This window comes from Rutilus rutilus (genome assembly GCF_951802725.1).
Source record: "Rutilus rutilus genome assembly, chromosome: 22".
Lineage (NCBI taxonomy): Eukaryota > Metazoa > Chordata > Actinopteri > Cypriniformes > Leuciscidae > Rutilus > Rutilus rutilus.
The window spans coordinates 15,629,109-15,652,124 of record NC_140227.1 but is presented as its reverse complement, the minus strand read 5'-3'; the positions used below and the strand labels follow the sequence as shown (position 1 = coordinate 15,652,124).

The window sequence follows — 23,016 nt, the reverse complement described above, 5'->3', positions numbered from 1 at the left end:
AATGGGACCCAAACGGTTCAAGGTCCAAATGACAGTTTCAGTGCAGCTGCAAAGGGCTTTAAACGATACCAGACGATGAATAAGGGTCTTATCTAGCGAAACGATCGGTCATTTCAAAAATAAATAAAAAAGTTTAAGTTTTATAAGCACAAATGTTCGCCTTGCTCTGTTCTGTGATGCGCGTTCGTGACGTCACGTAATACGCAATTACGTTGAAAAGGTCACGCTTGAAAAATGTTCTTTTTGGCTTTTTAATATTAAAGCACCTTGGATACGCACACGAATGGGCATTTTAAACGTTAAACTGACACAAATACATTTTAAAATGTGTATATGGTCCTCCTCCCGCACATTTGTAAACACATCAAACTTGACCTTTTCAACGTAATTGCGTATTACGTGACGTTACGAACACGCATCACAGAACAGAGCAAGGCGAACATTTGTGCTTATAAAACTTAAACTTTTTTATTTATTTTTGAAATGACCAATCATTTCGATAGATAAAACCCTTATTCATCGTCTGGTATCGTTTAAAGCCCTTTGCAGCTGCACTGAAACTGTCATTTGGACCTTGAACCGTTTGGGTCCCATTAGAATCCATAATATGGGGAAAAATCCTGGAATGTTTTCATCAAAAACCTTAATTTCTTTTCGACTGAAGAAAGAAAGACATGGACATCTTGGATGACATGGGGGTGAGTAAATTATCAGCAAAAGTTTTTTTAAAAGTGAACTTCTCCTTTAATATGACCTGATAATGCTTTATAATCAACCCTGTTAGAGAGCTTCATATGGCAGTTTATCTGTTCAATAAAATACCTTACTCACTTGTTGAGTAATAAAAACGCCATCTCTGTGTCACTTTTACAACAATTCAAGACCCTCAGTTCTCAGAAAAGGCAAGCCAATGTTGATTCTCGCTTGATTACGAGCTCTGTTGCGTCCTCTTTTTGCCAGCAGACTCTCCTCTATTCTGGGGAGGGGGGGAGGGGGGGAGGGGGGGGGGGGGGGGGGGGTGTTTAAACGAGATTTAACGTGCTCCATTTCAACATTTATCGTGCGTTGTGACAGCTAACTAATTTGACTCCCACACCATACACGCATTAAAGTAGCCAGAGCAACTTTTCTCTATTTACGGCTATGACGAGACACACGGGGGCGAGTGACGTATGCACGCAATCACAAGCCTAAAATATAAACACTTATAATAGGCTTACCATAGTGAATCAGGGTAAGACGAAAACACATTTTGGAAGAAGGATTGAGGTATTGACTAATTCAAATGTTAATTTTGACCAAAAAAAAAAAAAGTTACATAGTGTACCTTTAATATCACAATATTTTCTTGGATAATATTAATGGGTAAAAATATTTGAGTGCTTTGTTTTAATTCTACTTCCTGTCATTTCAACTCAAATTCTAACTCCACATCCTGTTTGCTACCACAGTTAAAATTCCGTAAAATGAGTTGAACTGAAACGGCATTTTCTGCTCAGTTGTGAATGGTGCTGAACCTGGCAAGCACAAGTCATCTGAATGAGTGCGAGTGTCATCAGTGGTGTAGATATGGAACATGAGGAACACTGACCCAGCGGGAGCTGGATTAGCAGTTTAGTTTGAGGTTTGGAGAGAGCTGAAACTTTTTTTTCTCACCAACAGCCTCGGCAACAGCTGGTCTGCCGCGTCACGGTTGACATGCAACCCTCCATGGCAGCACCAGCCCTTGCTATTACACAGCCAGGATGGGAACAACACCTTCATCCTGACATTTTTCAAAACTCTCACATTTCAGCTGGAGGCACGATGTGCTCAGGTGGAGGATAGAAACGAAGCCTTCGTGCCTTCACACGAGTGCTATAAATCATTCACTCATACAGAGTGTGCCACAGGTAAAATAAACAGAAACTCTGCCAGTCAGCCAACTAGCTGAGAGACAATAAATACAAACCGGTATGGATCAACGCTAACACACATACTATATACATAATGTACTCACGCATGCAAGTCCACACATATCATTGTGAAACATGCTGAGGAATGTGCATGGCAAGCATGTTTAATGTCTGCTAATCAGACCAAATAAAGACAATGCAATGGAACACAGGTAATGAGTAATGAGACAGGGCTAACGAGCTGGATGGCTGAGCTCTGAAAATATCTGATTGAAGGTATATTAAATCCAGCCGTGAAGAATAAAGTTTAACCCTCAGAGACCCACTGCAGTAGCTAAAGCATATTGACTAAAGCAATTTTTTTTATTTTTTTTTTATTAAGCAGTAGCAATAACCATTTCGGCAAGTTTAGGGTCAGTACAAATTATTATTTTTATAATTTTATAAATATGATTATAATTAAAACTGTTTTCTATTTTAATACGCAAGTTTTCAACAGTCATTAATAAATTGTAGATCAATTACAAATGAGTTCCGACAGTGCTTGAAACTCTATAGGGCTGTTTTGACATTAACATATCCAAAATATCCAAAATACTCAAAAAGTCCCTTCCTGACCTGCAATATTAATGCTGGATTTCTGAGGGTTGAATAATTCAAAGCCCCTGTTACTTTGTTCTCTCCATTTAACCTCTTTCAACTGTCATTTCCAATCTTTTATAAATTGAGAATGAGAATGTTATTTTGACCCTTTCAACAAAGTACTGTGAAAAATTGACAGGAAATTGATTGAAGAATAAATGCACCAGACAAGCATAAAGAAACCGCACACCCCTGCCTCATATCCTCTCTTTGCTTGCGTTATGAAGTAGAGAGAAGCAAATCCACACTGAACTGCAGGTCAAACATACACACTTCCCACCTGTTAGCGGCACAGCCCACTGTGACCAATGAACAACAGCAACATAAACACAGGGATAAGTCAGACAAATTGATCTCGGGCAGGTCCAAGACCTCTGGGGCTTTTTGGCTTCAGTGTCAACTAGAGATCACAAGAAGGGTGGAGCGAGAATGAGAGGAAAGAATCTGAGACGAGTTTGATTTAATTTGATAAGAAATGCCTTAAGCATTCTGTCAAACACTGACACAATGCAATAAACAAAAGAATGAAGGAAATCGCACTCTGAAAAATTCCTCTTCATCATAACAATATTCAGGTAAATGCATTTAACAGAACAGTTTCAAAACAGTGTCACTTCAGCTAGTATTCTTCCAGAATCCTGTTATCTTCTATCTACTCCAGTGGTTCTCAATCAGAAGGCCTCAGCAAACTTCTAATGGGTCCGCAGGATGACTTAAAATGAATTAAATTAAAAACACAATTTGATTTAGACTAAAATAATACAATAAAAAGCAGGTAAACTGAATAATTATAGGTTTACATAATGTACTAAAGACGGACAAACAACGTCGTCAAAATGAACGCCGTTCACACGGATCCGCGAAATGACTAAAAACGCTGCATTATGCTGCCACGCCAGTAGATGGCGATATTGTAAAGAAATATGGCTATAGACTGATCCCGTGATATGCATGCGCATGACGTCACCGTTTTCGCAAATTTGCGATTTTGTAGTTTACACAGAGATGATAACACTATCGGTTTCAAAAACCTGCACTTTGAAACGCGTTTTCAAAAGTTCGTATTTTCAGGCCCTCAAAATGCCATTGTTGTGTAAATGAATGGCAAAAACGCATTAAAAGTTTCCCCGTTGACAACCTTAAACCTTACCCTTAATTTTAATATACAGCACAAAATTTATGGTGTTATAAAATTGCAACAAAACGAGGGCGAGTAAATGGTGCAAGAATTGTGACAGAGACATCCACTCCTTGTATTGCGTGTTTGTGCATTTCGGGGGGCCGGAGCAATGAAGAGAGGGGGTGTGTTTGTTTGGGCTGATTTCACTTAAGATCAGCATCTGAATATAAGCAAATGCTGAGGGAAAAACATTTTCAGACATCTCGGTAATAACTAATGCAGAAGTTGACAGGAGCACAGCTCAAGGCGTAGGTGTTTCATAACATTCTTACAAGGTTGCCAGTTCTCCTCTCCTCTCCTTCCCTCCGCTCTCACATCTGTGCTCATATACAATGAGGACTGTCAGTACTGTGAGCTATATCTGCAACAGCACTCTTCTTCTGTCGGTCTATCTGCCTCTCTCATTCTCACGCTCTCTCTCGGGCGAGTGTCAAGGACCATGAGAAAGTGCTGTGATCGGATCCCTCCATCAACATGACAGAAACATTTCTAACAAATTCCATATTTATTTGTAATACTTCTGTTCCACTGCAGCAAATAGGCCCATATATATTTAAGCATAGGTTACAATAGTGTTAGATAGAGGAAATGGTTTTTATCTTCTAGTCGGCTTTCATAAAGTTGATTAAAATTGTGCTCTTTGATGTTCCTAGCAATCTGAGAGTGCTGTGGTCTTTTTTCAGATTTCGTGCAGATGGTTATCAGATTTGCCCTAATCCTGTTATGCCCTCTAGTGGATAAAACCATAATACACTCTATAAGATAATATAATATTCTGAGGCTTGTGGAGTCAATTGGTAGCTTTGTGTGAGGAACCGAGACAAACTTATGTAATTTTTCACTGAAAATCTTCTCCTGTTAACAGTTTGCAACAGGATCACCTGAGAAATGGATCATTTAGAAATAATTTACGACGAGCCGGCTGAAAATAAAGATTAATTCAAGAATTTGACTTCTCATAGAAATGTATGAACTTACAAAAGCTAGCGACAGCTGCAATCGGTCCGAAATTTAGTGAATAATGATTTTTCAATTTGGCTTGTTCCCCACACAAAGCTATCGAATGGCTTCAGAAGACTTGTAATGTAGTGAATGAGTCTTATGAACCAATTTTATGATATTTTTAAGTCCACAGTGAATTTTACAATATTTTATGTTCATAGTCCTTATATACTTTCATAATACTGAAAAACAGCGGCCACCAGTCGGGAAGTTCATGTTCACAGATAAAAAATTAATTCTGGAACAACATGATGAGGAAACTACCTTTGAAAAGACACATTTTGGAGGTTAATGGCTAAAAATACAGTACCACAGATTTAGATTTTTAAATAAATGAATACTTTTGTTCTGCATGGAAGCATTCAATTGATCAAATGTGATAGTAAAGACAAAAACATTTAAACGCTGTTCTTTTGAAAGTTCTATTCATCAAAGAATCCTGATTTTTTCTTTTTTTTTATGGTTTCCACAACAAAAATTTAGTTACACCGGACTTCTTAATACTCAACTATAAAACATTTATTTTAAATTGCAATTATATTTCACAATATTACTATTTTTACAGTATTTTTGATACCCAATCTGTATTTTTAGTCAAAAAGGTAATACTCCTACTGTTCATTTATCATCATCATGCATGCAGGGTTCCTTTTTACACCAGTCTTTTTGTTTGTCATTTAACTGCTTGCAAACCTTTCTCTCTTCTACATGCTCAACTAGCGCATATCGGCGGGCTGCATCTCATCACAACCTCTTGTCTGGGGTTCTTTAATGAATCTGCATAATGGAGAAGACCCCAATTAAATCCTTGCGTGAGGAGGACTCGGCATCCAGGGTAAACAAACTTACCCTGACATGGTTGCAGCGCTGGATAAGATAGAGGGCCGAGAAAATGAATTAGCTTCCTGACACACGTCAAAGCCAATCCCAAGGAAGAAGCGGGGCACCTCTCGGCACCTCTATTTTATCTGGCCCTTAGTATTCCGCCTGAGCCGCCCGCTCGCATCCAAAATGTATTCATTTATTCAGAAGCCCTTGGAGAAATCAGAAAAAGCTTGTTGTTCTTTTTTCTTTATGTCCAGATGGAGTTTGCGTGAATAACGTGAGTTAAGTGAGGCGGAAAATAAGTACAAGATTGCCCGCCAGTGAGAGACGATATCACCTCATGAAAAAATGAGTGTCACCTTCATCCACACAACAGGTTTTCTTTGATTTCGAATATTTCCCTCCTTTTATCTTCGTCTTCTGTCAGTACGTGGCATGAAGGAGGAGAAAATAAATTTGGAAAACAAAATGAAAACATATGAGCTTTGCCTGAACTCAATAAGAATAATCATGCAATGCAGGTGTGCGAGGAAGCAGATGATTAATCAAAGGGCGATAATGAGAGTTTTTTTTTTAAAGCATCTTCTCTTGGGTTGGAGGGATACGGTGTGTTTCACCTTGCTGTTCCTCTGCCTGATGCTTGTTCCATTGCTAATTAGTTTAATTAGCTAGATAAATTGGTAATGCAAAAAAAGCTGATTGAATGAGAAAACTGAGGGTATGTTACCACGACAACGATATGCTTCAAACGAAGAAGTTTTTCCCCCCATTCACACGGATCTGCGAAAACGACTAAAAACGCTGTATTCTGCTGCCAGGCCAGTAGATGGCGATGAACCACTATAGATTGAACCCGTAATACGCATGTGCATGACATAATCGTTTTCAGATATTGCCGTTTTTGTTGTTTACACGGAGATTGTTTTTAAAAACTTGCACTTTGACATTCATTTTCAAAAGTTTACGTTTTCAGGCACCCAAAACACTGTTGTCATGTAAACGAACGACCAAAACGCATAAAAAGAAATGATTGAAATGATTGATTTTAGTTGAAAACTAAAGCCCCTGAAAGGGGTCAAAATCTTGCTTAAAGGGATAATTCACTAATTTTTTTTTAATTTGTTTACATTTACTGATGGTTACAAACTGTACTTTCTTCTGTGAAAAAAAAAGAAGACATTTTGAAGACTGTTTTAACTGCTTTTATGTATGCGAATGATGAAAGTCAGGGTGGTAAAAACAACACTGGGCACCTTTAACTTTCATTGTATGAACAAAAAACAGAAATGACATGAGAGTAAATTATGAAAATTTTTTAGAACTTTTGGTCACTTTATATAAGGCGTCTTTACCTACTATGTACTTACTGTACATATAAAAATACTATGCACTTACTGTATTCCTGATGCATTGCGAAACACTTACTGCTATTGAAGTGGGATACAGGTAGGTTAGGACCAACGCTATCTCACGACCAATTCGTACGAATTCGTACGAATGATAAAAAGTTGGCTAATTCGTACTAATTCGCACGACCTCACTCGTACGAATTTGTACGATTTGTCTAAACCCACGTGATGGGTAGGTTTAGGGGCGGGGTCAGGGGTAGGTCATTCGTATGAGTTCATACGAATTGGCCAATTCGTAAAATATGTACGATTTTGCAAAAATCGTACTAATTCGTACGAGTCAGGTCGTATGAATTCGTATGAATAAGCCACCTCGTAGAATTTGTACGTTTTCCCGTGAGATCGGGCTCGTTAGGACAGGTTTGGTGGTATGATTTGGTTTAAGGGTCGGTTAAGGTGCAAGGGAAGGGTCAACAGTGTAATTACAGCTGTTTTTACTAAAAATAATTACAGCTGTAATTGCATGCATACCTTTTTAAATACAAGTACAATGTAAAAACACGAATGTACACAATAAGTGCTTTGTATCAAATTATTTATCAAATTTAAATGTAAGTACTTAGTTAAAAACACTTAATGTAAAGTGGGATCTATCCCTTTAAGACATATTCAAATCAAATTCCAATCTCACAGCATGGCTATAATTAAAGGTATAGTGGAGGATTTTCCTGAATTTTAGAAAAGAACCGCCCTCTCCACTTTTTGAAAAAACGCACATGCGCAACACTCTACCTGCTCCCGAGAGGGAACGCCTATTAAACGTGTGCACGAGAGAGCATGCACGAGCCTAGTGCGTGACTTGTGCCAGGGCTAGCATCGCTAATCATAGCTTACATTAACTTTTACTAGCAGTGATTTTAAATGGATTTCTCCAAATAGCATGCCAAACTTTACCTGTCGACTAGAAACTTCGCGACTGAGGCATCAGTGGGAAGCCCAACCTGTGCTTTTAGCGCACGCCAGCGTGTGAAATATTCTCCCAAAAACACTCTGGTCTTGTTTCTTTCTTCAGAGGCCTTTCTCTCGTCATACAATTCGTAGACACTTTTTCTCTTGCGACCCTCAGACATTCTGAAAAAACCCGGTGAGAACGGCGAGCTTCAATGAATGGCTGAAACCGTAGCTCACCACACATATACACCTGAAAGTGCGCATGCACAGAAAGCGAAAACTACCTAGGGACGAGCACGTACGACGGCCTTACGTAAACATATCACCAGAATGATTGACAACTAGGAGGACCAATAGTCTTGATGATCCACCCGGAAAAAGAAAATCCTCCACTATACCTTTAAGTAAAATAATGGAGTATTACTACTTTATAGAGAAAAGACAGCCTACCTCCCTAAGGACTGTGCTGCCATAACCTCTGTACAACCCTCTGAAACCCTGCAATGAGAAATCAAAAAGAGTTATCATCTTTGTGCAAACAAAAAGACATGGCATTTTCATGACTGACTGCCTTACAAAACGACTTATTTATCAATGAATCCACCCGTCAATCTGTGTTTAACAGGACAGCTCGAGTGAACTGAAGAGCATTGTTCACTGTAAGCCAAGCTGACGATATACGCGCACCTCTTCTTGTAGTGTATTCAGCAGCACCCGGTAGGTATTGAGGGAGGGATTGGCCTGTGTTCTCTGCTTCACCACTTCAGTCGGCACACGAAACAGACAGGCGACCTGTGTAAGAGGAGGACAAGAACACTCATCAAAACGTCAAAAAGTACACTGCACAATATAGCGGTTTGAAAACAGGAAATAAAATAACATTTATAGTTTAAAAGAGTAGATTTATATTTAAAAAGAACTGAAAATATATATGAAAAGTGGAAAAAGATTATAAAAATTGCAAAATTATATATACTGTATATATTTATTTTTTAAATAATAACTGTATGTTCGTATGTATGTACGTACGTGTATATATATATATATATATATATATATATATATACACACATACACACACACACACACACACACACACACACACAGTAGTGGCCAAAAGTAATGTCCGGAGCTGGATATTTGTTTATAATACCCATCAAAATATGGGGAAAATATTTTATTTCTATATTACATATTAAATATTATATTTATATATAATTTAAATATGATCGAAGAACAAAACCCTAAACTGGTATAAATGTGGAAAAATTATTTGGCAAAAAACACATTTTGGCACACTACAGCTACACGTTTTATTTAACTATGCAAAGAAAATGCATAAAAAAAGCATACATTGACTACAACATAATCAGTCATTAATTTTTCATTGGTTCTCTCTTGTTTTTTTCATGTGTGTGAGAGAGAATTTGAATTGATTTTATTTTACAGGCTTTTTTCTAATATTTACAAAAATACTGATTAATAATATGATTTCAGAAAATGTAACAAATAATTTGTCAGACAAATGAGCCTACTGCATTGTTTGTATTAATTAGAATACAACACAACATCTAACCATTAACAGTTCCACAAAACTTGACATGAAAACATAATTTAATATGTTCATGTAACTTAAAAACCCTTTACAAATGACTAACAAAATTCCCATGGATCATACAAGTCACAAAACACTGCTTTTCTCTCTCTCGCTCGCTCTCTCACAGACACACACATACATACTAGGGCTGTGTATTGGCAAGAATCTGGCGATACGATACGTATCACGATACATGGGTCACGATTCAATATATTGCAATATATTTCGATACTGTGCATAAGGCGATATATTGGGATTTTTTTAAAGTAGGACTATAATTTTAGAAAAAATAATATTTAAAAAAAGACATGATGTGCATAAAAATCAAAGAAGTTTACTTTAGGTTAACAATTCAGTTCACAGAAAATCAGACTGCCAGTTTGGTATTGTGGTTCACAGGTTCTTAGTGAGCAAATTTTTATATTTCTCAAGTAGGCCATAATAAAAGAAAATACATAGCCCCTGTCACAATACAAAACAACAACGTGAACTGGACGAAAATTAATGAAAGTGAACAAAATGAATGTGTCATATAGGCCTATTGAAATCAAGTTTTTATGTGATAAAAGATTTTAAAAGAACTGGACGCGCGAATGAGGCAAATTAACGTCTGCCGCGCTAAACGCCTCATTCGCGCCACAGGACCTCCAGACGCACGTAAACGCGTCTTTGCATTAACTTAACATTGAAATCACTCGCGCCAGACACTCTATTCGCGTGTGAACGCAGCTTCACGGTGCGCGTCCACTACAGCGGTAAAACTACTCTCGGTGCCGCTGGCAACGCTGTAACGTCTCCGCTTTGGGGTGTGTCTGTTACGAGTGTGTTTGTTTTTTTCAACACACGGATAGTATAATCATCATGCACGCGATTACATTTAGAAATAGACAAGCTTTGTTTCCAAATGCACCAAGCAAAGATCCTTTCAATTTTATAAACCCAGCCAATATAATAACAATAAACACATCCAAAATAAAATCTTTAACATATATAAACAACTGCAAAGTGTCTAATTTGTAAACAAAATGATTTACGCACTAAATCCATCATAAACTGCCGACCGCGTTTTTCGCTTGATAGTTGCATAAAGTCGAGAACTGCCCAACCTTTTTAACGCTCTCAGTCGCTCTCAACGCTTTCTCCGGTCCGCTGTCAATCCCAAAATGCACTGCTGAGCGTGAAGCTCGACTTCCATGGAATGAATTGAAAACGCTTGCTCCGCTCGCTCCGTGCCAGTGGACACGCACCGTTCGGCGAGCCTTTTAAACAACATAAACGTGAACCACCGTCTTACCATGAATATTTGTGGACGTAAAAAAAAAAAAAAAAAAAAAAAAAAAAAAAAAAAAAAAAAATCGATATTGCGTTTTTGAAAATCGATACAGTATTGCAAAATAAAATATCGCGATACTCATGTGTATCGATTTTTTCTTACACCCCTAATACATACATATATGTACAACAGCTGAATTCCAGCAAACATGCATTGCCGATAGCTGAAGTGTGGCATTATTCAAGCTCATTCTTCAAGGCCGCATCCCCCTCTAAACTACACTTGTGGTGCATTACTTCTGATCCTCTCCATGCTGAGGGCGGAAATACCAGGGCGAACCGAGGATGGAAAGCAATCTTCCCAACCACGGGGAGTTTTACCGGGCCCCCCACCAGACCCCCAGACTCACGCTGGATAGAAGTAATCTCTTCTGAATGACACTGACAGAGCAGGCGTGGGGGTGCTACTATGAGAGAGGTTAGGTTCACAGTGAGCCCAGCTGACACCCTACAGGCACGGTGTGTGTGAACAAGCTACGGTAGTTTGCGCTCTAGATGAGTCTGGCAGGCGGCAGAGCATCTTCTTGCACACAGAAGATGCCGAATGAATGACCACTTGGCTTACAAAACAGCATGCAAGACTTTGCGGTATGGTTTGACACAAATGTACAAGATCCAGCTGAGGAAATCTGTATGTGTTATTTCCATTGAGAAAAGTAGGATCAGTGGGGAGGGAATTTTAAACAAGCCAAAAACGTGTACCAAGAGTGCCACCCAGCGGTGAAACTCGGGACCTGCGACCATCGGTCTCTTACTGAAACTGACAGGGCCCATTTTACCGAGCTCATTACATTCTCTTTTTGCTGGGTTAACATTTATGAAACACTAAACATCACGTCCTCTCGTGTAATTCTCAAACGGATCAAAATTACAGCACTAAATAGAGAGGGAAGTGGATATGACAAGTAATTCTTGCAGTAATTGAATTGGTGGGAGCGAGTGCGCGCCGCAGCAATTTCGTATCATCTCGCAGGGGAGTTGATGGAGGACTGGCGAGAGATTATATCAGATCAATTACCGACATTGTGCATTTCTGGGTAATTTACAGGGAGCAGTGAGGAGGAAAACTAGGTTGAGGACATTTTTTAAATAAGTGGATGTCGAAGTCTTTAGAGTTTCGCCGTGTTTATGGACGTACCTGTGTGTGACCAGTCAGGCGATTATCGAGGCACTGACATAAAGGCAGTTCTGTACTAATTAACGTTTGGTTACATTGTTGGAAAGAGTTATGGTTATACTTATTATTGTGAGATATATTTTGGTCTCTGTGTTTTTGCATTCACATCACCATTTATCTTAATTTGCGAGTCATTTGCAGGAGGTGGCATTAATTAGTCGCTGCCTCTGATCCAAGCGCGCGCTTGGCGCTTCCCGTTCCCGGCGCTCTGCGCTCAGTGCGAGGCTGCTGAGGCGGGAAAACAAACCCCTCAGACCCATGAGGGAGAGAAACTCTCAGTGCCAGGGCAACACGACGACCAGAGGCCAGCACTCAGACAAGACAGGTCGCAAGAAGAAGCAGAGGATATTAAAGCAAGGCACAACGCTTATTTTAGCACTGGGTGAATCAGTTCAGGGCCGATTGTCTTGTCCTCGCGCTGTTCTTTACAACACAGAGTAACACACACGTATAAAGGGAATTATTGAATACTGCATACGTCACACTGACCATTTGACTCGACACTTTAAACGGACTGAAAAACATTCAGGTTTCAGTTTTATTATAAGCTTAATAGAAATCACTATAAAACGTGCATTATATGCATAATACCTAACACCTTGTTTGCATAAATGTAACTGTTATGATTCTTCAACTATGCATTAGGTCTACTATGCATTGTAAAAAGTCATTTTAATTAACCATTTAATTATACTATAATACATTATGATACTTATCTATTCAGGGTTATGCCATTAACATTAACACACATGAATTAACACACAAGATCAACACACTAATGTGTTATATCATGTGTTAAATTGCATTATACTCTTGGTGTAACAGAGAATAGATCGTAATTTATTATAACTGGTTAAAATGAAAAGATATAACACTTTAGAATGCATATTATAAGGCATTAATAATTCATAAGAATAATTTTATAATTATTTAAATTATACATACAACTTAATGTAAAGTGTTACCAGTAGTGTTACGCACTGTCATTTAAAAGTTTGGGGTCAGTAAGAGTAATTAATTAATTCATTTATCCATTTATTTATTAAGGATACATTGCATTGATCAAAAGTGACAGTAATTTATAATGTTTCAAAAGATTTCTATTTCAAATAAATGCTGTTCTTTTGAACTTTGTATCCTGATTTTTTTTTTATCACGGTTTCCACAAAAAATATTAATCAGCACAACTATTTTTAGCATTGGTAATACGAAGAAATGTTTCTTGAGCAACAAATCAGCACATTAGAATGATTTCTGAAGAATTATGTGACACAGAAGACTGGAGTAATGATGCTGGGAAATCAGCTTTGCCATCTCAGGAATAAATTACATTTTAAGTTATATTAAATCATATAAATAATATTTAATAACTGTTTTTGCTGTATAAATAAATGCAGACTTGGTGAGCATAAGAGACTTCAAAAACATAAAAATCTAACTGATCTGAAACTTGGTAGTATATGTAAATGTATACAGTAATTCAAAACTATTTTGCCATTTTTCCCACAAACCTGAGGCCATTTTTTAAATCCCAACACAACAAATTCCCATTAGCATAAAATAAACCAAGGTCAATCTCACATCTGTGGTTCCAGACATCAATAGACACAGCTGGAACATTCCAAACAGTCCATGAACTCGGAGCGCGCGCCTCCCAGCAGTGTTTCAGGAAGTTGGAATTACAACAGGCATCTGGAACAATCTTCCACAGATCATCCTACAGGTGCCTTAAAAAAACAACAGCAGAGTCCCCTCGGGTCCTTATGGAGCGATGCCTCCCAAAATCTATCTGCACAGACCAATCTCTGCCTGACACGTCCCCCATTCTCTTCTTTAAATGATACCAATGCATGTCCAGAGATAGCATTGTTAACCCAACACTTCAATTTTGGATTGCCTATTTTTTTTATATTTCAAAAACCTGCCAGGTGAGAAGAAGAGGGGGTGGGAAAAGGTTGAAAATGAGGCACAGTACAATGCTCAGGCTTGATTAGTACAATAAATCACAGGCAACCGTATTCTCACCGGCAATACATGGATTATTTGCAGTGCCAAGCTTAGCGGGGTGCCAATCGTCGTCCTCTAGTCATGCTACACGCTGTTTTCACCCAACAGCCATTGGGAGAGACACGGTTTATAAATGTAGGAAAAGTGCTCCTTCAGCTTGACAAATGAGCTTTCGGAGAGCGTGTTGGGCAAATGGGAATGAAGATAAATCTGATATAATGGCTAGATAACAGCCTACTCTGGCCCTGACAAACACCATCAGCTATTGCATTCTTTATAGCACAGACTGAAAAAGAAGAGATAGAAATTACTGCTGCTGTTATTACACAACAATAATGTAGAAACCTTTCATATGATTGTATGAAGAGAGAAGCTGGACTTAAGAGAGAGTGGTAAAGGTGAATGAAGTGAGGATAACATTTCCAGACAATTTAAATCTAGCTGGTTGTAGATCCGAAACTACAAAGGCAAAGCCTGAATCCCTGAGCTTAAAGTCCAGGATCCACATTGCGTTTGATTAGTGCGCTAGCGCTAACCTTATAGGGTCAACCGGATAACTATGACAGTACAGCAGTGGCGAAAATCTTTTATTCTATCTTGAAAAGTAATAGGGAAAAGTACAAAGTAATAGGAAATAGTCAAAGCAATTATTGCACAAAATGGTTCGATGCAAACCTGGGCCAGAAAACTCCAAATCTAACAAATGATAAACTAATGAGTCATTAAACATATCCAGTCGTGAAACCTATTAGCGAGAACTTGTATAATGGCAGAAGTTACGCAAGTAGGATGACTTTGTCTTCTGCTCCAGACGGCCTGAGGGGAAGACTTTCATGGCTAAGCTGCGGGATTACGGGCTTTGAACAGGGCAACGTGTACCCACAACACACTGGGATTCAGCTGGGCCCTTTTTGAAGAGTGCAAATCCTGCTGCACCAGGCAAAGGGTTATCAACAGACCTGACTTCAACTTCACCTTAAATTCAACTATCTTGGGTATTGGTGAAGGCTGACCTTTTCACTTGACTTTCTTTCGACTTATTTTTTGAGCCATGTGTAATGGCTATGTTTAGCACGTAATGATATTTGCTCAGATTTTCCAAGCAAAATGCCACCTTTCCCCCCTCCAGAGTGTCTTCTTCAGAATAGAGAGCAGATGTTTAATGGTTAATTTAATGGGTAATAAACTGAAATGATCAACCCAATTACAATAGTTATATACTGTCACTTGAAATTGCGTATTGAGATGAATAGGACGGCATTAGTATTAGTAGGTCCTCTAATGATGTTGAATTCTTCTGAATTCTACTGAATAGATTTAAATATGGTCAAATACTGAAAACAGAGCTGAGAAGACTGAAGTCTGTGATTTCAACATTTTATGCTGATTCCAAAGGACAATTAATCTTGTCATATGACAAAAAAAACTTGCTCTATTAAAAAAAAAAGTCTGTTATGCTCACCGAGGCTAAATTTATTTGATCAAAAATACAGCAAAAACGGTAATATTGTAGAATATTATCACAATTTAAAATAACTGTTTTCATTTTGAATATATATAGTATATTCTTTTAATTAAAAACTGGCAAAAATAAATAAATAAATAAAATACCATGTTCTTTTAAGTGATGAAGGCAATCCATACAGCATGGAATAACCAATAAATGTCCATTGCAATTTTTAAATCAATTACATGCATCCTTGAATACATAAAAGAAACATAAAATGTCAAAATGATTCCAAACTTTTGAATGGTAGTGTATGTATTAGATTGCATTACATTTTTTAAGGTGGAGTATGCTCTAAGGAATGATTAAATGCTTGCGTGTTGGATCGTTCTGGACTGCAATAGCTCTGAGCTTACAGAATTTCACTAGCAGAGGAAATGAAGGTGCTCCTTACAGCTCCAACACCTAAATCTCCCTTGACAAAATTGCAAGGCTCGTCTCTATGAAAAGAGTTATGTCAATAGACGACAACAACAAGATCCTATTTGGCCAGCTGGTGGGAAAATAAAGGGTCGCCTATGGCCCAGCTCTAACCCAGAGCAAAAAATATCCAACAAAAACACATTCTAAGCCTTCTGCATATTTGTCTCTGAAATGGACATACTGCTCATTTGGACTGCAATGGGTAAATTATGATAAATACAAGGACAAAACAACAGGAAAGAAAGAGTAATAACAGGAAACCTACGATTTCTCCTAGTGAAGCAGCCAGCATGTGGGTGAAGGGGGTCAAGTTTGTAGCAGTGCAGCCAGCGAAGAACGACTTGGTGCTTTCATAGGTGACAAAGAACGCAGCAGCTGGAACCAAGAAGAAACACTTTGTTTGAGGCAAACTATTTAAAGTTGGCTTGAAACACGTTGCGATAGTCTTTTCTTTCCTATTGTGATGTACACTGATGAGCCAGAACATTATGACCACCTGCCTAATACGCTGTTGGTCCTCTGCATGCATGCATACGTACGTGTGTGTGTGTGTGTGTGTGTGTGTGTGTGTGTGTGTGTGTGTGTGTGTGTGTGTGTGTATATACACCACAGGTGTGGCATATCAGGAGGCTGATTAGACAGCATGATAATTGCACAGGTGTGCCTTAGGCTGCCACACCTGTGAGGTGGATGGATTATCTCAGCAAAGGAGAAGTGCTCACTAACACAGATTTAGACAGATTTGTAAACAATATTTGAGAGAAATAGGCCTTTTGTGTACATAGAAAAAGTCATAGATCTATACACACACACACACACACACACACACACACACACGTATACAAATCAAGGTACAACATATATAACAATATAATATATAAATTACATCAATCTATAAGTAATAATTGTAGACTAGTATAATACTCAGGCATTATTTATATGGACTGCATTTATTTATAAAACATCTTATATATTATACATATACAGTACCAGTCAAAAGTTTGGAAACACTACTATTTTTAATGCTTTTGCAAGAAGTCTCTTATGCTCATCAAGCCTGCAGTTAAAAAAAAAAAAAAAAAACAGTAATATTATGAAATATTATTACAATTTAAAATAATGGTTCTCTTTTTTAATATACTTTAAAATGTAATTTATTTTTGTGATGCAAAGCTGAATTTTCATCAGCAAGTACTCCAGTCTTTGGTGTCTTATGATCCTTCAGAAATCATTCTAATATGATAATTTGATACTCAGTTATTATCAATGATGGAAACAGTTGTGCTGTTTAATATATTTTTTTGGAATACTTTTTTCAGGATTCATTGATGAGTAAAACGTTAACAGCATTTATTCATAAAAACAGCATTTATTCAAAATAAAAACATTTCTAACAATATAAATCGTTACCATCACCTTTTATCAATTTAACACATTCTTGTTGAATTAAAGTACTAATTTCTTAAAAAAAAAATAGTTATTGTTCCCAAACTTTTGAACGGTAGTGTATATTGTTACAAAAGATTTCTATTCTAAATAAATACAGTTCTTTTTAACTTTTTATTCATCAAATAATCCTGAAAAAAGTATCTCAGGTTATAAAAAAATATTAAGCAGCACAACTGTTTCCAACATTGATCATAAATCATCATATTAGAATGATTTCTGAAGGATCATAAGACACCAAAGACTGGAGTACTTGCTGATGAAAATTCGGCTTTGCATCACAAAAATAAATTACATTTTAAAGTATATTAAAAAAGAGAACCATTATTTTAAATTGTAATAATATTTCATAATATTACTGTTTTTTTTGTTTGTTTTTTTGTTTTTAACTGCAGGCTTGATGAGCATAAGAGACTTCTTTCAAAAGCATTAAAAATAGTAGTGTTTCCAAACTTTTGACTGGTACTGTATATAATATATGTTATATTATAAATAAATAAATAAATAATACATAATAAATAAATAATTAATATTAATAAATAATAAATAAATAAAAACAATTTATATATTATAGAAGTAATTTGTATTGATTATAATAATCCATAATACTTAGAGGCATCAACTCACCAGCTACTTTTTAATCAATATTTATGGAGAGAAGTGGACTGAAAATTGTTTCAATTTTGTAAAACTGATTTTTAATTGTTGATCTGTTTCTCTTTAATGCTACGGTCTCTTAAGAGATGTAGCCATTGTGCAATTGATATTTTGTATTTTTCCAATTGAGTAATATTGTTTTCTTGGAGATACCTAGAGACATGAGCAGAGATGTTGGGTGTTCAAGAGGAGGGTTCATTTGACATGTATCACCCAAAAAGAAGTCAAAGTCAAGTTTATTTCTAGAGCACATTTAAAACAACAGAAGTTGACCAAAGTGCTATACATCCACAATCATAAATAAACAACAACAAAAATAAAACAACAACAACAACAACAAGACAAAAACACACAGCTCTCAAACTGAAGTAAAAGCCAATGAAAAGAAATATGTTTTAAGACTAGATTTAAAAGAGGAGAGTGTTGGGGCCAGCCTCACAGACAATGGTTATTCCATAGTTTAGGGGCCGCAACTGAAAAAGCCAGATCTCCCCTATGTTTCAGCCTTACTCTAGGGACAGCCAAGAGCATGCAATCTGCTGACCTAAGAAACCTCGATGGGACATGTTGTTGTATAAGGTCAGAAAGGTAGGTCGGGGCTAGACCATTTAAGGATTTATAAGCAAACACTGAGATTTTAAAATCAATCCTAAAACGTACTGGAAGCCAGTGAAGGGAGGCCAGTAGGAGAAATTTGATCACGCTTACGTATCCCTTTTAATAGTCTAGCTGCAGGATTCTGCTTCAACTGCTGGCGTGAGAGAGATGCATGGCTAACACCAGCATAGAGGGCATTACAATAGTCCAATCGAGAGGAGATGAAACCGTGTATAACTCTTTCAAAGTCTTTAAATGACAAAAAAGGTTTCACTTTAGATAAGAGCCTTAACTGATAAAAACTGTCTTTAACCACAGAATTTATCTGTTTTTCAAGTTTAAAATCACTGTCCATGATTACTGCGAGATTTTTAACAGATGATTTAACATAAGGAACCCAATTCTGTGTTTGGGGCCACATGGGTACTACTTGGGCCAAATATCACAATTTCAGTTTTACTCTCGTTAAAATGTAAAAAATTCATGGCCATCCAAGATTTAAAGTCTGTGAGGCAGTCCAACAATAATTTTAAAAAGCTGGTATCCTTTTGTTTCAATGGCAGATAAAGTTGTGTGTCGTCTGCATAACAGTGAAACGAAATGCCATGCTTTCTTAGGATAGACCCTAAAGGGAGGATGTACAGGGAATACAGCATCGGGCCAAGAATAGACACCTGGGGGACTCCACAAGGAAAAGGTGCCAATGGGGACACAAAGTCTCCAAGGCAAACAGAAAACTTCCTAACAGACAGATATGACCTAAACCACTCTAGAGCAATACATTTGATACCAACACAGTGGTCCAACCTAGAGATCAGAATATTATGATCAATGGTATCAAATGCAGCTGTAAGGTCTAACAGCATTAGAATAGCAGAATCTCCAGAGTCTGTGACCAATAAGAGGTCATTAAAAACTTTTAAAAGTGTAGTTTCTGTACTATGAAGGGCTTTAAATCCAGACTGAATTTTGCAGTTTTTTTTTTTTTTTTTTTGGGGGGGGGGGGATGGAAGATCAGATATGGTTATTTCTTAAATATCTATTGATATATCAGAAGTGCAAGATTGCAAGATATAAACTCAATATTCGGACTTTTCCCCCCACAGAATTATGATATCAGCTCGCAATTGCAAGAAAAAAGTCAGAATTGTGAGATAGGCCTAAAAATGTTATGTTTAAATGTCACCTATATAAAACGTTATGGGTTTAAATAATATTTCATGCTGTAACTGTAAAGCTATTATGCCCCTATGAACTGCATATGTGAATATTATGTAGAACATCACACTCCCTCTAGAGGCTTGTCGCTGTCCCACAGTGCATCCTGGTGCCATCGCTTCCCCAGGTAAATGGCACATGCGTACGTACATGCCAGTCCACATGATGTAAAAGAAAACGGGGCTCATCGGACCAGGCGACCTTCTTCCACTTCTCCACGGTCCAGTTCCATTGCTCGTGTGCCCAATGTAGCCGCCCAATGTAACACATTCCTACCTTAACCATCATTAAAATTGTGTTAAACTTGTGCCACAGTAGACCTTCTGTTGGCTCAGACCAGATGAGAATGCGGTTGTGAGTCCTGAAAATGTGCAGGTGTCAGTTCGGTTATAGAATGGGGTTGTCGCACTCGTAAGAAACAAAAGGCTGTATGAACAAACATATTAATCAGCGCTGCCATACCAGCCATTAATATCTGCTCTAGAGTTTTGATTTGTGTGAAACAGTGTATACCGAAGTGAAACATCTTCTTGAACAAGAAAAAATGTTGGATGGGATTTTGTCCTTAGGGGAAGGGGAACTGATTGGATCGGTTTGCTATTGCTGTGATGTCATGTGAGTGACAGGTTGTGCCGCCCTCAACCCGCTAAAAGCGACATCAGAGAAAAGAAGAGATGTCATCGCAGGTGGGAAGTGAAGTTACTTTCATTAAAGCCTATGAGAGCACATGAATTTAAAAAAAAATTTTTTTTAGATAAATATACAGATCAATTATTCATAATAAAAACTGCAATACTTCATAAAAAAAATAAGAATTGTCCATTTTGATTTCATGGCAACTTTAAACTGATTCCACTCTCTGACATTTAATCTGTAGGTGTATCCTGAGAGCTAGAGAGCCTAGATTTTTGGGTTTAAATATGCTATTTATCATAATCAGAAGTCCAGAGTTTTCGCAGTATGCATTTATATAACTCTTCTAAAGCGTGCTTTTAAACATGCAGCCATTTTTCATGTTCATTATTATAATATATATAAACTTACCATTGGGAAAGGAGCCTACAGCAGCAGACGGGACGCCTGCATAGATCCCACGGAAACCTCCCGCCTTGTAGAAGCCCTGCTGGCTCTGCAACCTCGTCTTTATGGTGTCCAGAGGGAAGAGAGTGAGATCTACACACATTCCCGCGCAGCCGCCTGCCTAAGAGACAGAGAGCATGGATAAAGTTGTATTACAGTAAAATTAGGTGCTTTAAACAAATTCTGGTGCAATGTAATTAGTCACTCTAGTACCATATACATATATTCTACCACATAATAATGCAAATATGCAGTAATAGGCAAATGACTCAAAGCTTCAAGGAGAAGTGTCAAGTTTGCGCTTAATATAGGTCTAGTTAGTAAAACAAATCAGAAATACATAACACTTTTCATCTAATTCATTATTCATCTTTATTAACCACATTTTTCATACACTTTGTTTTTAGGACATTTCTGACTAATAATAGTATTTATAGTAATATTTATTATTACTTTGAAGATAAGTTTTAGTCTAAGTACTGTTTTAGTCCAGGCCAAGTTGAAGCTGTCAGTTACAAGAAGAATTGTTAACTGTATTATTATTATTATTATGAAGTGCTATAGTCCAACTAACTCCTGACTAGGCTAAAGAGTGCCTTACTTCCCTAAAAACTTTTGGTAACACTCTATTTTACAGTGTCCTTATGTGTTACATGTAATTACCATAGTAATAACAGTAAATTATGCATAATTATAGTAACTAACCCTCAACCAAATCCTAATCCTACCCTAACCCTTTAGTAAGTGCATGTTATTAATTAATATTACTCAGTACTTAAATATATAATTACACTGTAACAATGACACCTTAAAATAAAGTGTAACCAAACTTTTTTATTAAATCCCTAAAAATGTTAAGAAATATAAAAGCTAAAATATTAAGTAAATAAGGCACACACACACACAAAAAAAACAGTTTGAACTAAAAAAACACAAATAAAACTAGGGGAGAGCGGGGCACAAAGTAACGCTTTTTGACTTTCTCAGTTTGTGTAAATCTACTTATGGTTCAGAGTATTTTTTTTTCCCCCACATTAATTTCCCACATGTCTACTACAATTATGTGTTTTTGTTTTATTAATACAGTATATACTTTTTTCTTGATATACCCCGAAAGAATGGAAGTGAAATGTGACAACATGCCCCATAGGTGGGGTACATTGTAACATGTCGAGGGGCACATTGTAACATAACATATGACAGCTTAAAATGTTATCTGATCTAATAAAAAAATATATACAAAACAAATTAAAATATTTTCTAAATAAAATACAATTGAAAAACTTTTTCATATAAAATAATGGCAATTTTTAATAATTAAATATAAACTCATTTTTGAGTTTTGACTACGAACACATGAAAACACAGCTATACAACATAGTTCAAAACAAATAAATAATTAGTCATTTCTGAACATTGACTCTCAGTCTTTATTCACCTTTTTTCTCACGTTTTCTCAATAAAATTAATACAAGTATAGAATAGAATAGCATATTTCTAATAGGGGCACATTGTAACGCAGTGTTACAACATGCCCCCGCCTGCACAACTGGGATTTAAACCCGGCTAGTGTCTTCTGCTAGTTAGCGAAGCATTAAATAACTATCTCAACTGTTAAATAACATCTTGGAGATTAAAATAATATCAGATTTGTCTTATTTTAAATAAACACAAAAAATAGAGATGAAAAATTAACTTAAGTAAGAAATGTACTTTTGCTATGGTTTAATAAATGTCTATGGATATCTTCCAAAAAAAAAAAAAATTTAGCGGATTTTTTTTTTTCTATATAGTGTTGATATGGCAACTAGTAAATAAACAAAGTTTCGTCATCCAAGCATGTGCGGAAGTATTTAAAACAAGCGCGTTACAACTAACCCCGCGTTAGGTTGTGCCCCGCGCTCCCCTACATCTGGGCAAGGTTTGTTGTTTACTGATTTATTTACTTACAAAAAACAGACAATCAACTTTATAATGACTTACATTATCTTCATTACTTTCATTATCATAGTCACTGTTTTCATAACCATGATTTAAAAAAAAATCACTTTCACAAGGACTAGCCTGAGATGAATCAAAGAAGAAAGCCTCTTAAAAGTGTACATTGACACATCCGCGTAAATACTCAATT

General features: G+C 36.9%; 1 protein-coding gene across 1 annotated transcript in view; it reads right to left on the bottom strand.

Moving 5' to 3' along the window:
- slc25a26 (solute carrier family 25 member 26) overlaps positions 1-23,016 on the bottom strand; it is a 57,192-nt gene that overhangs the window by 33,911 nt on the left and 265 nt on the right. Inside the window, exons 2-5 of the mRNA XM_084394603.1 lie at positions 20,850-21,006; positions 16,153-16,262; positions 8,532-8,636; positions 8,295-8,342 (exon numbers count right to left, since the gene is read on the bottom strand). Of these exons, the coding sequence (XP_084250729.1) occupies positions 8,295-8,342; positions 8,532-8,636; positions 16,153-16,262; positions 20,850-21,006 (420 nt within the window). The remainder of the gene's footprint in view (positions 1-8,294; positions 8,343-8,531; positions 8,637-16,152; positions 16,263-20,849; positions 21,007-23,016) is intronic.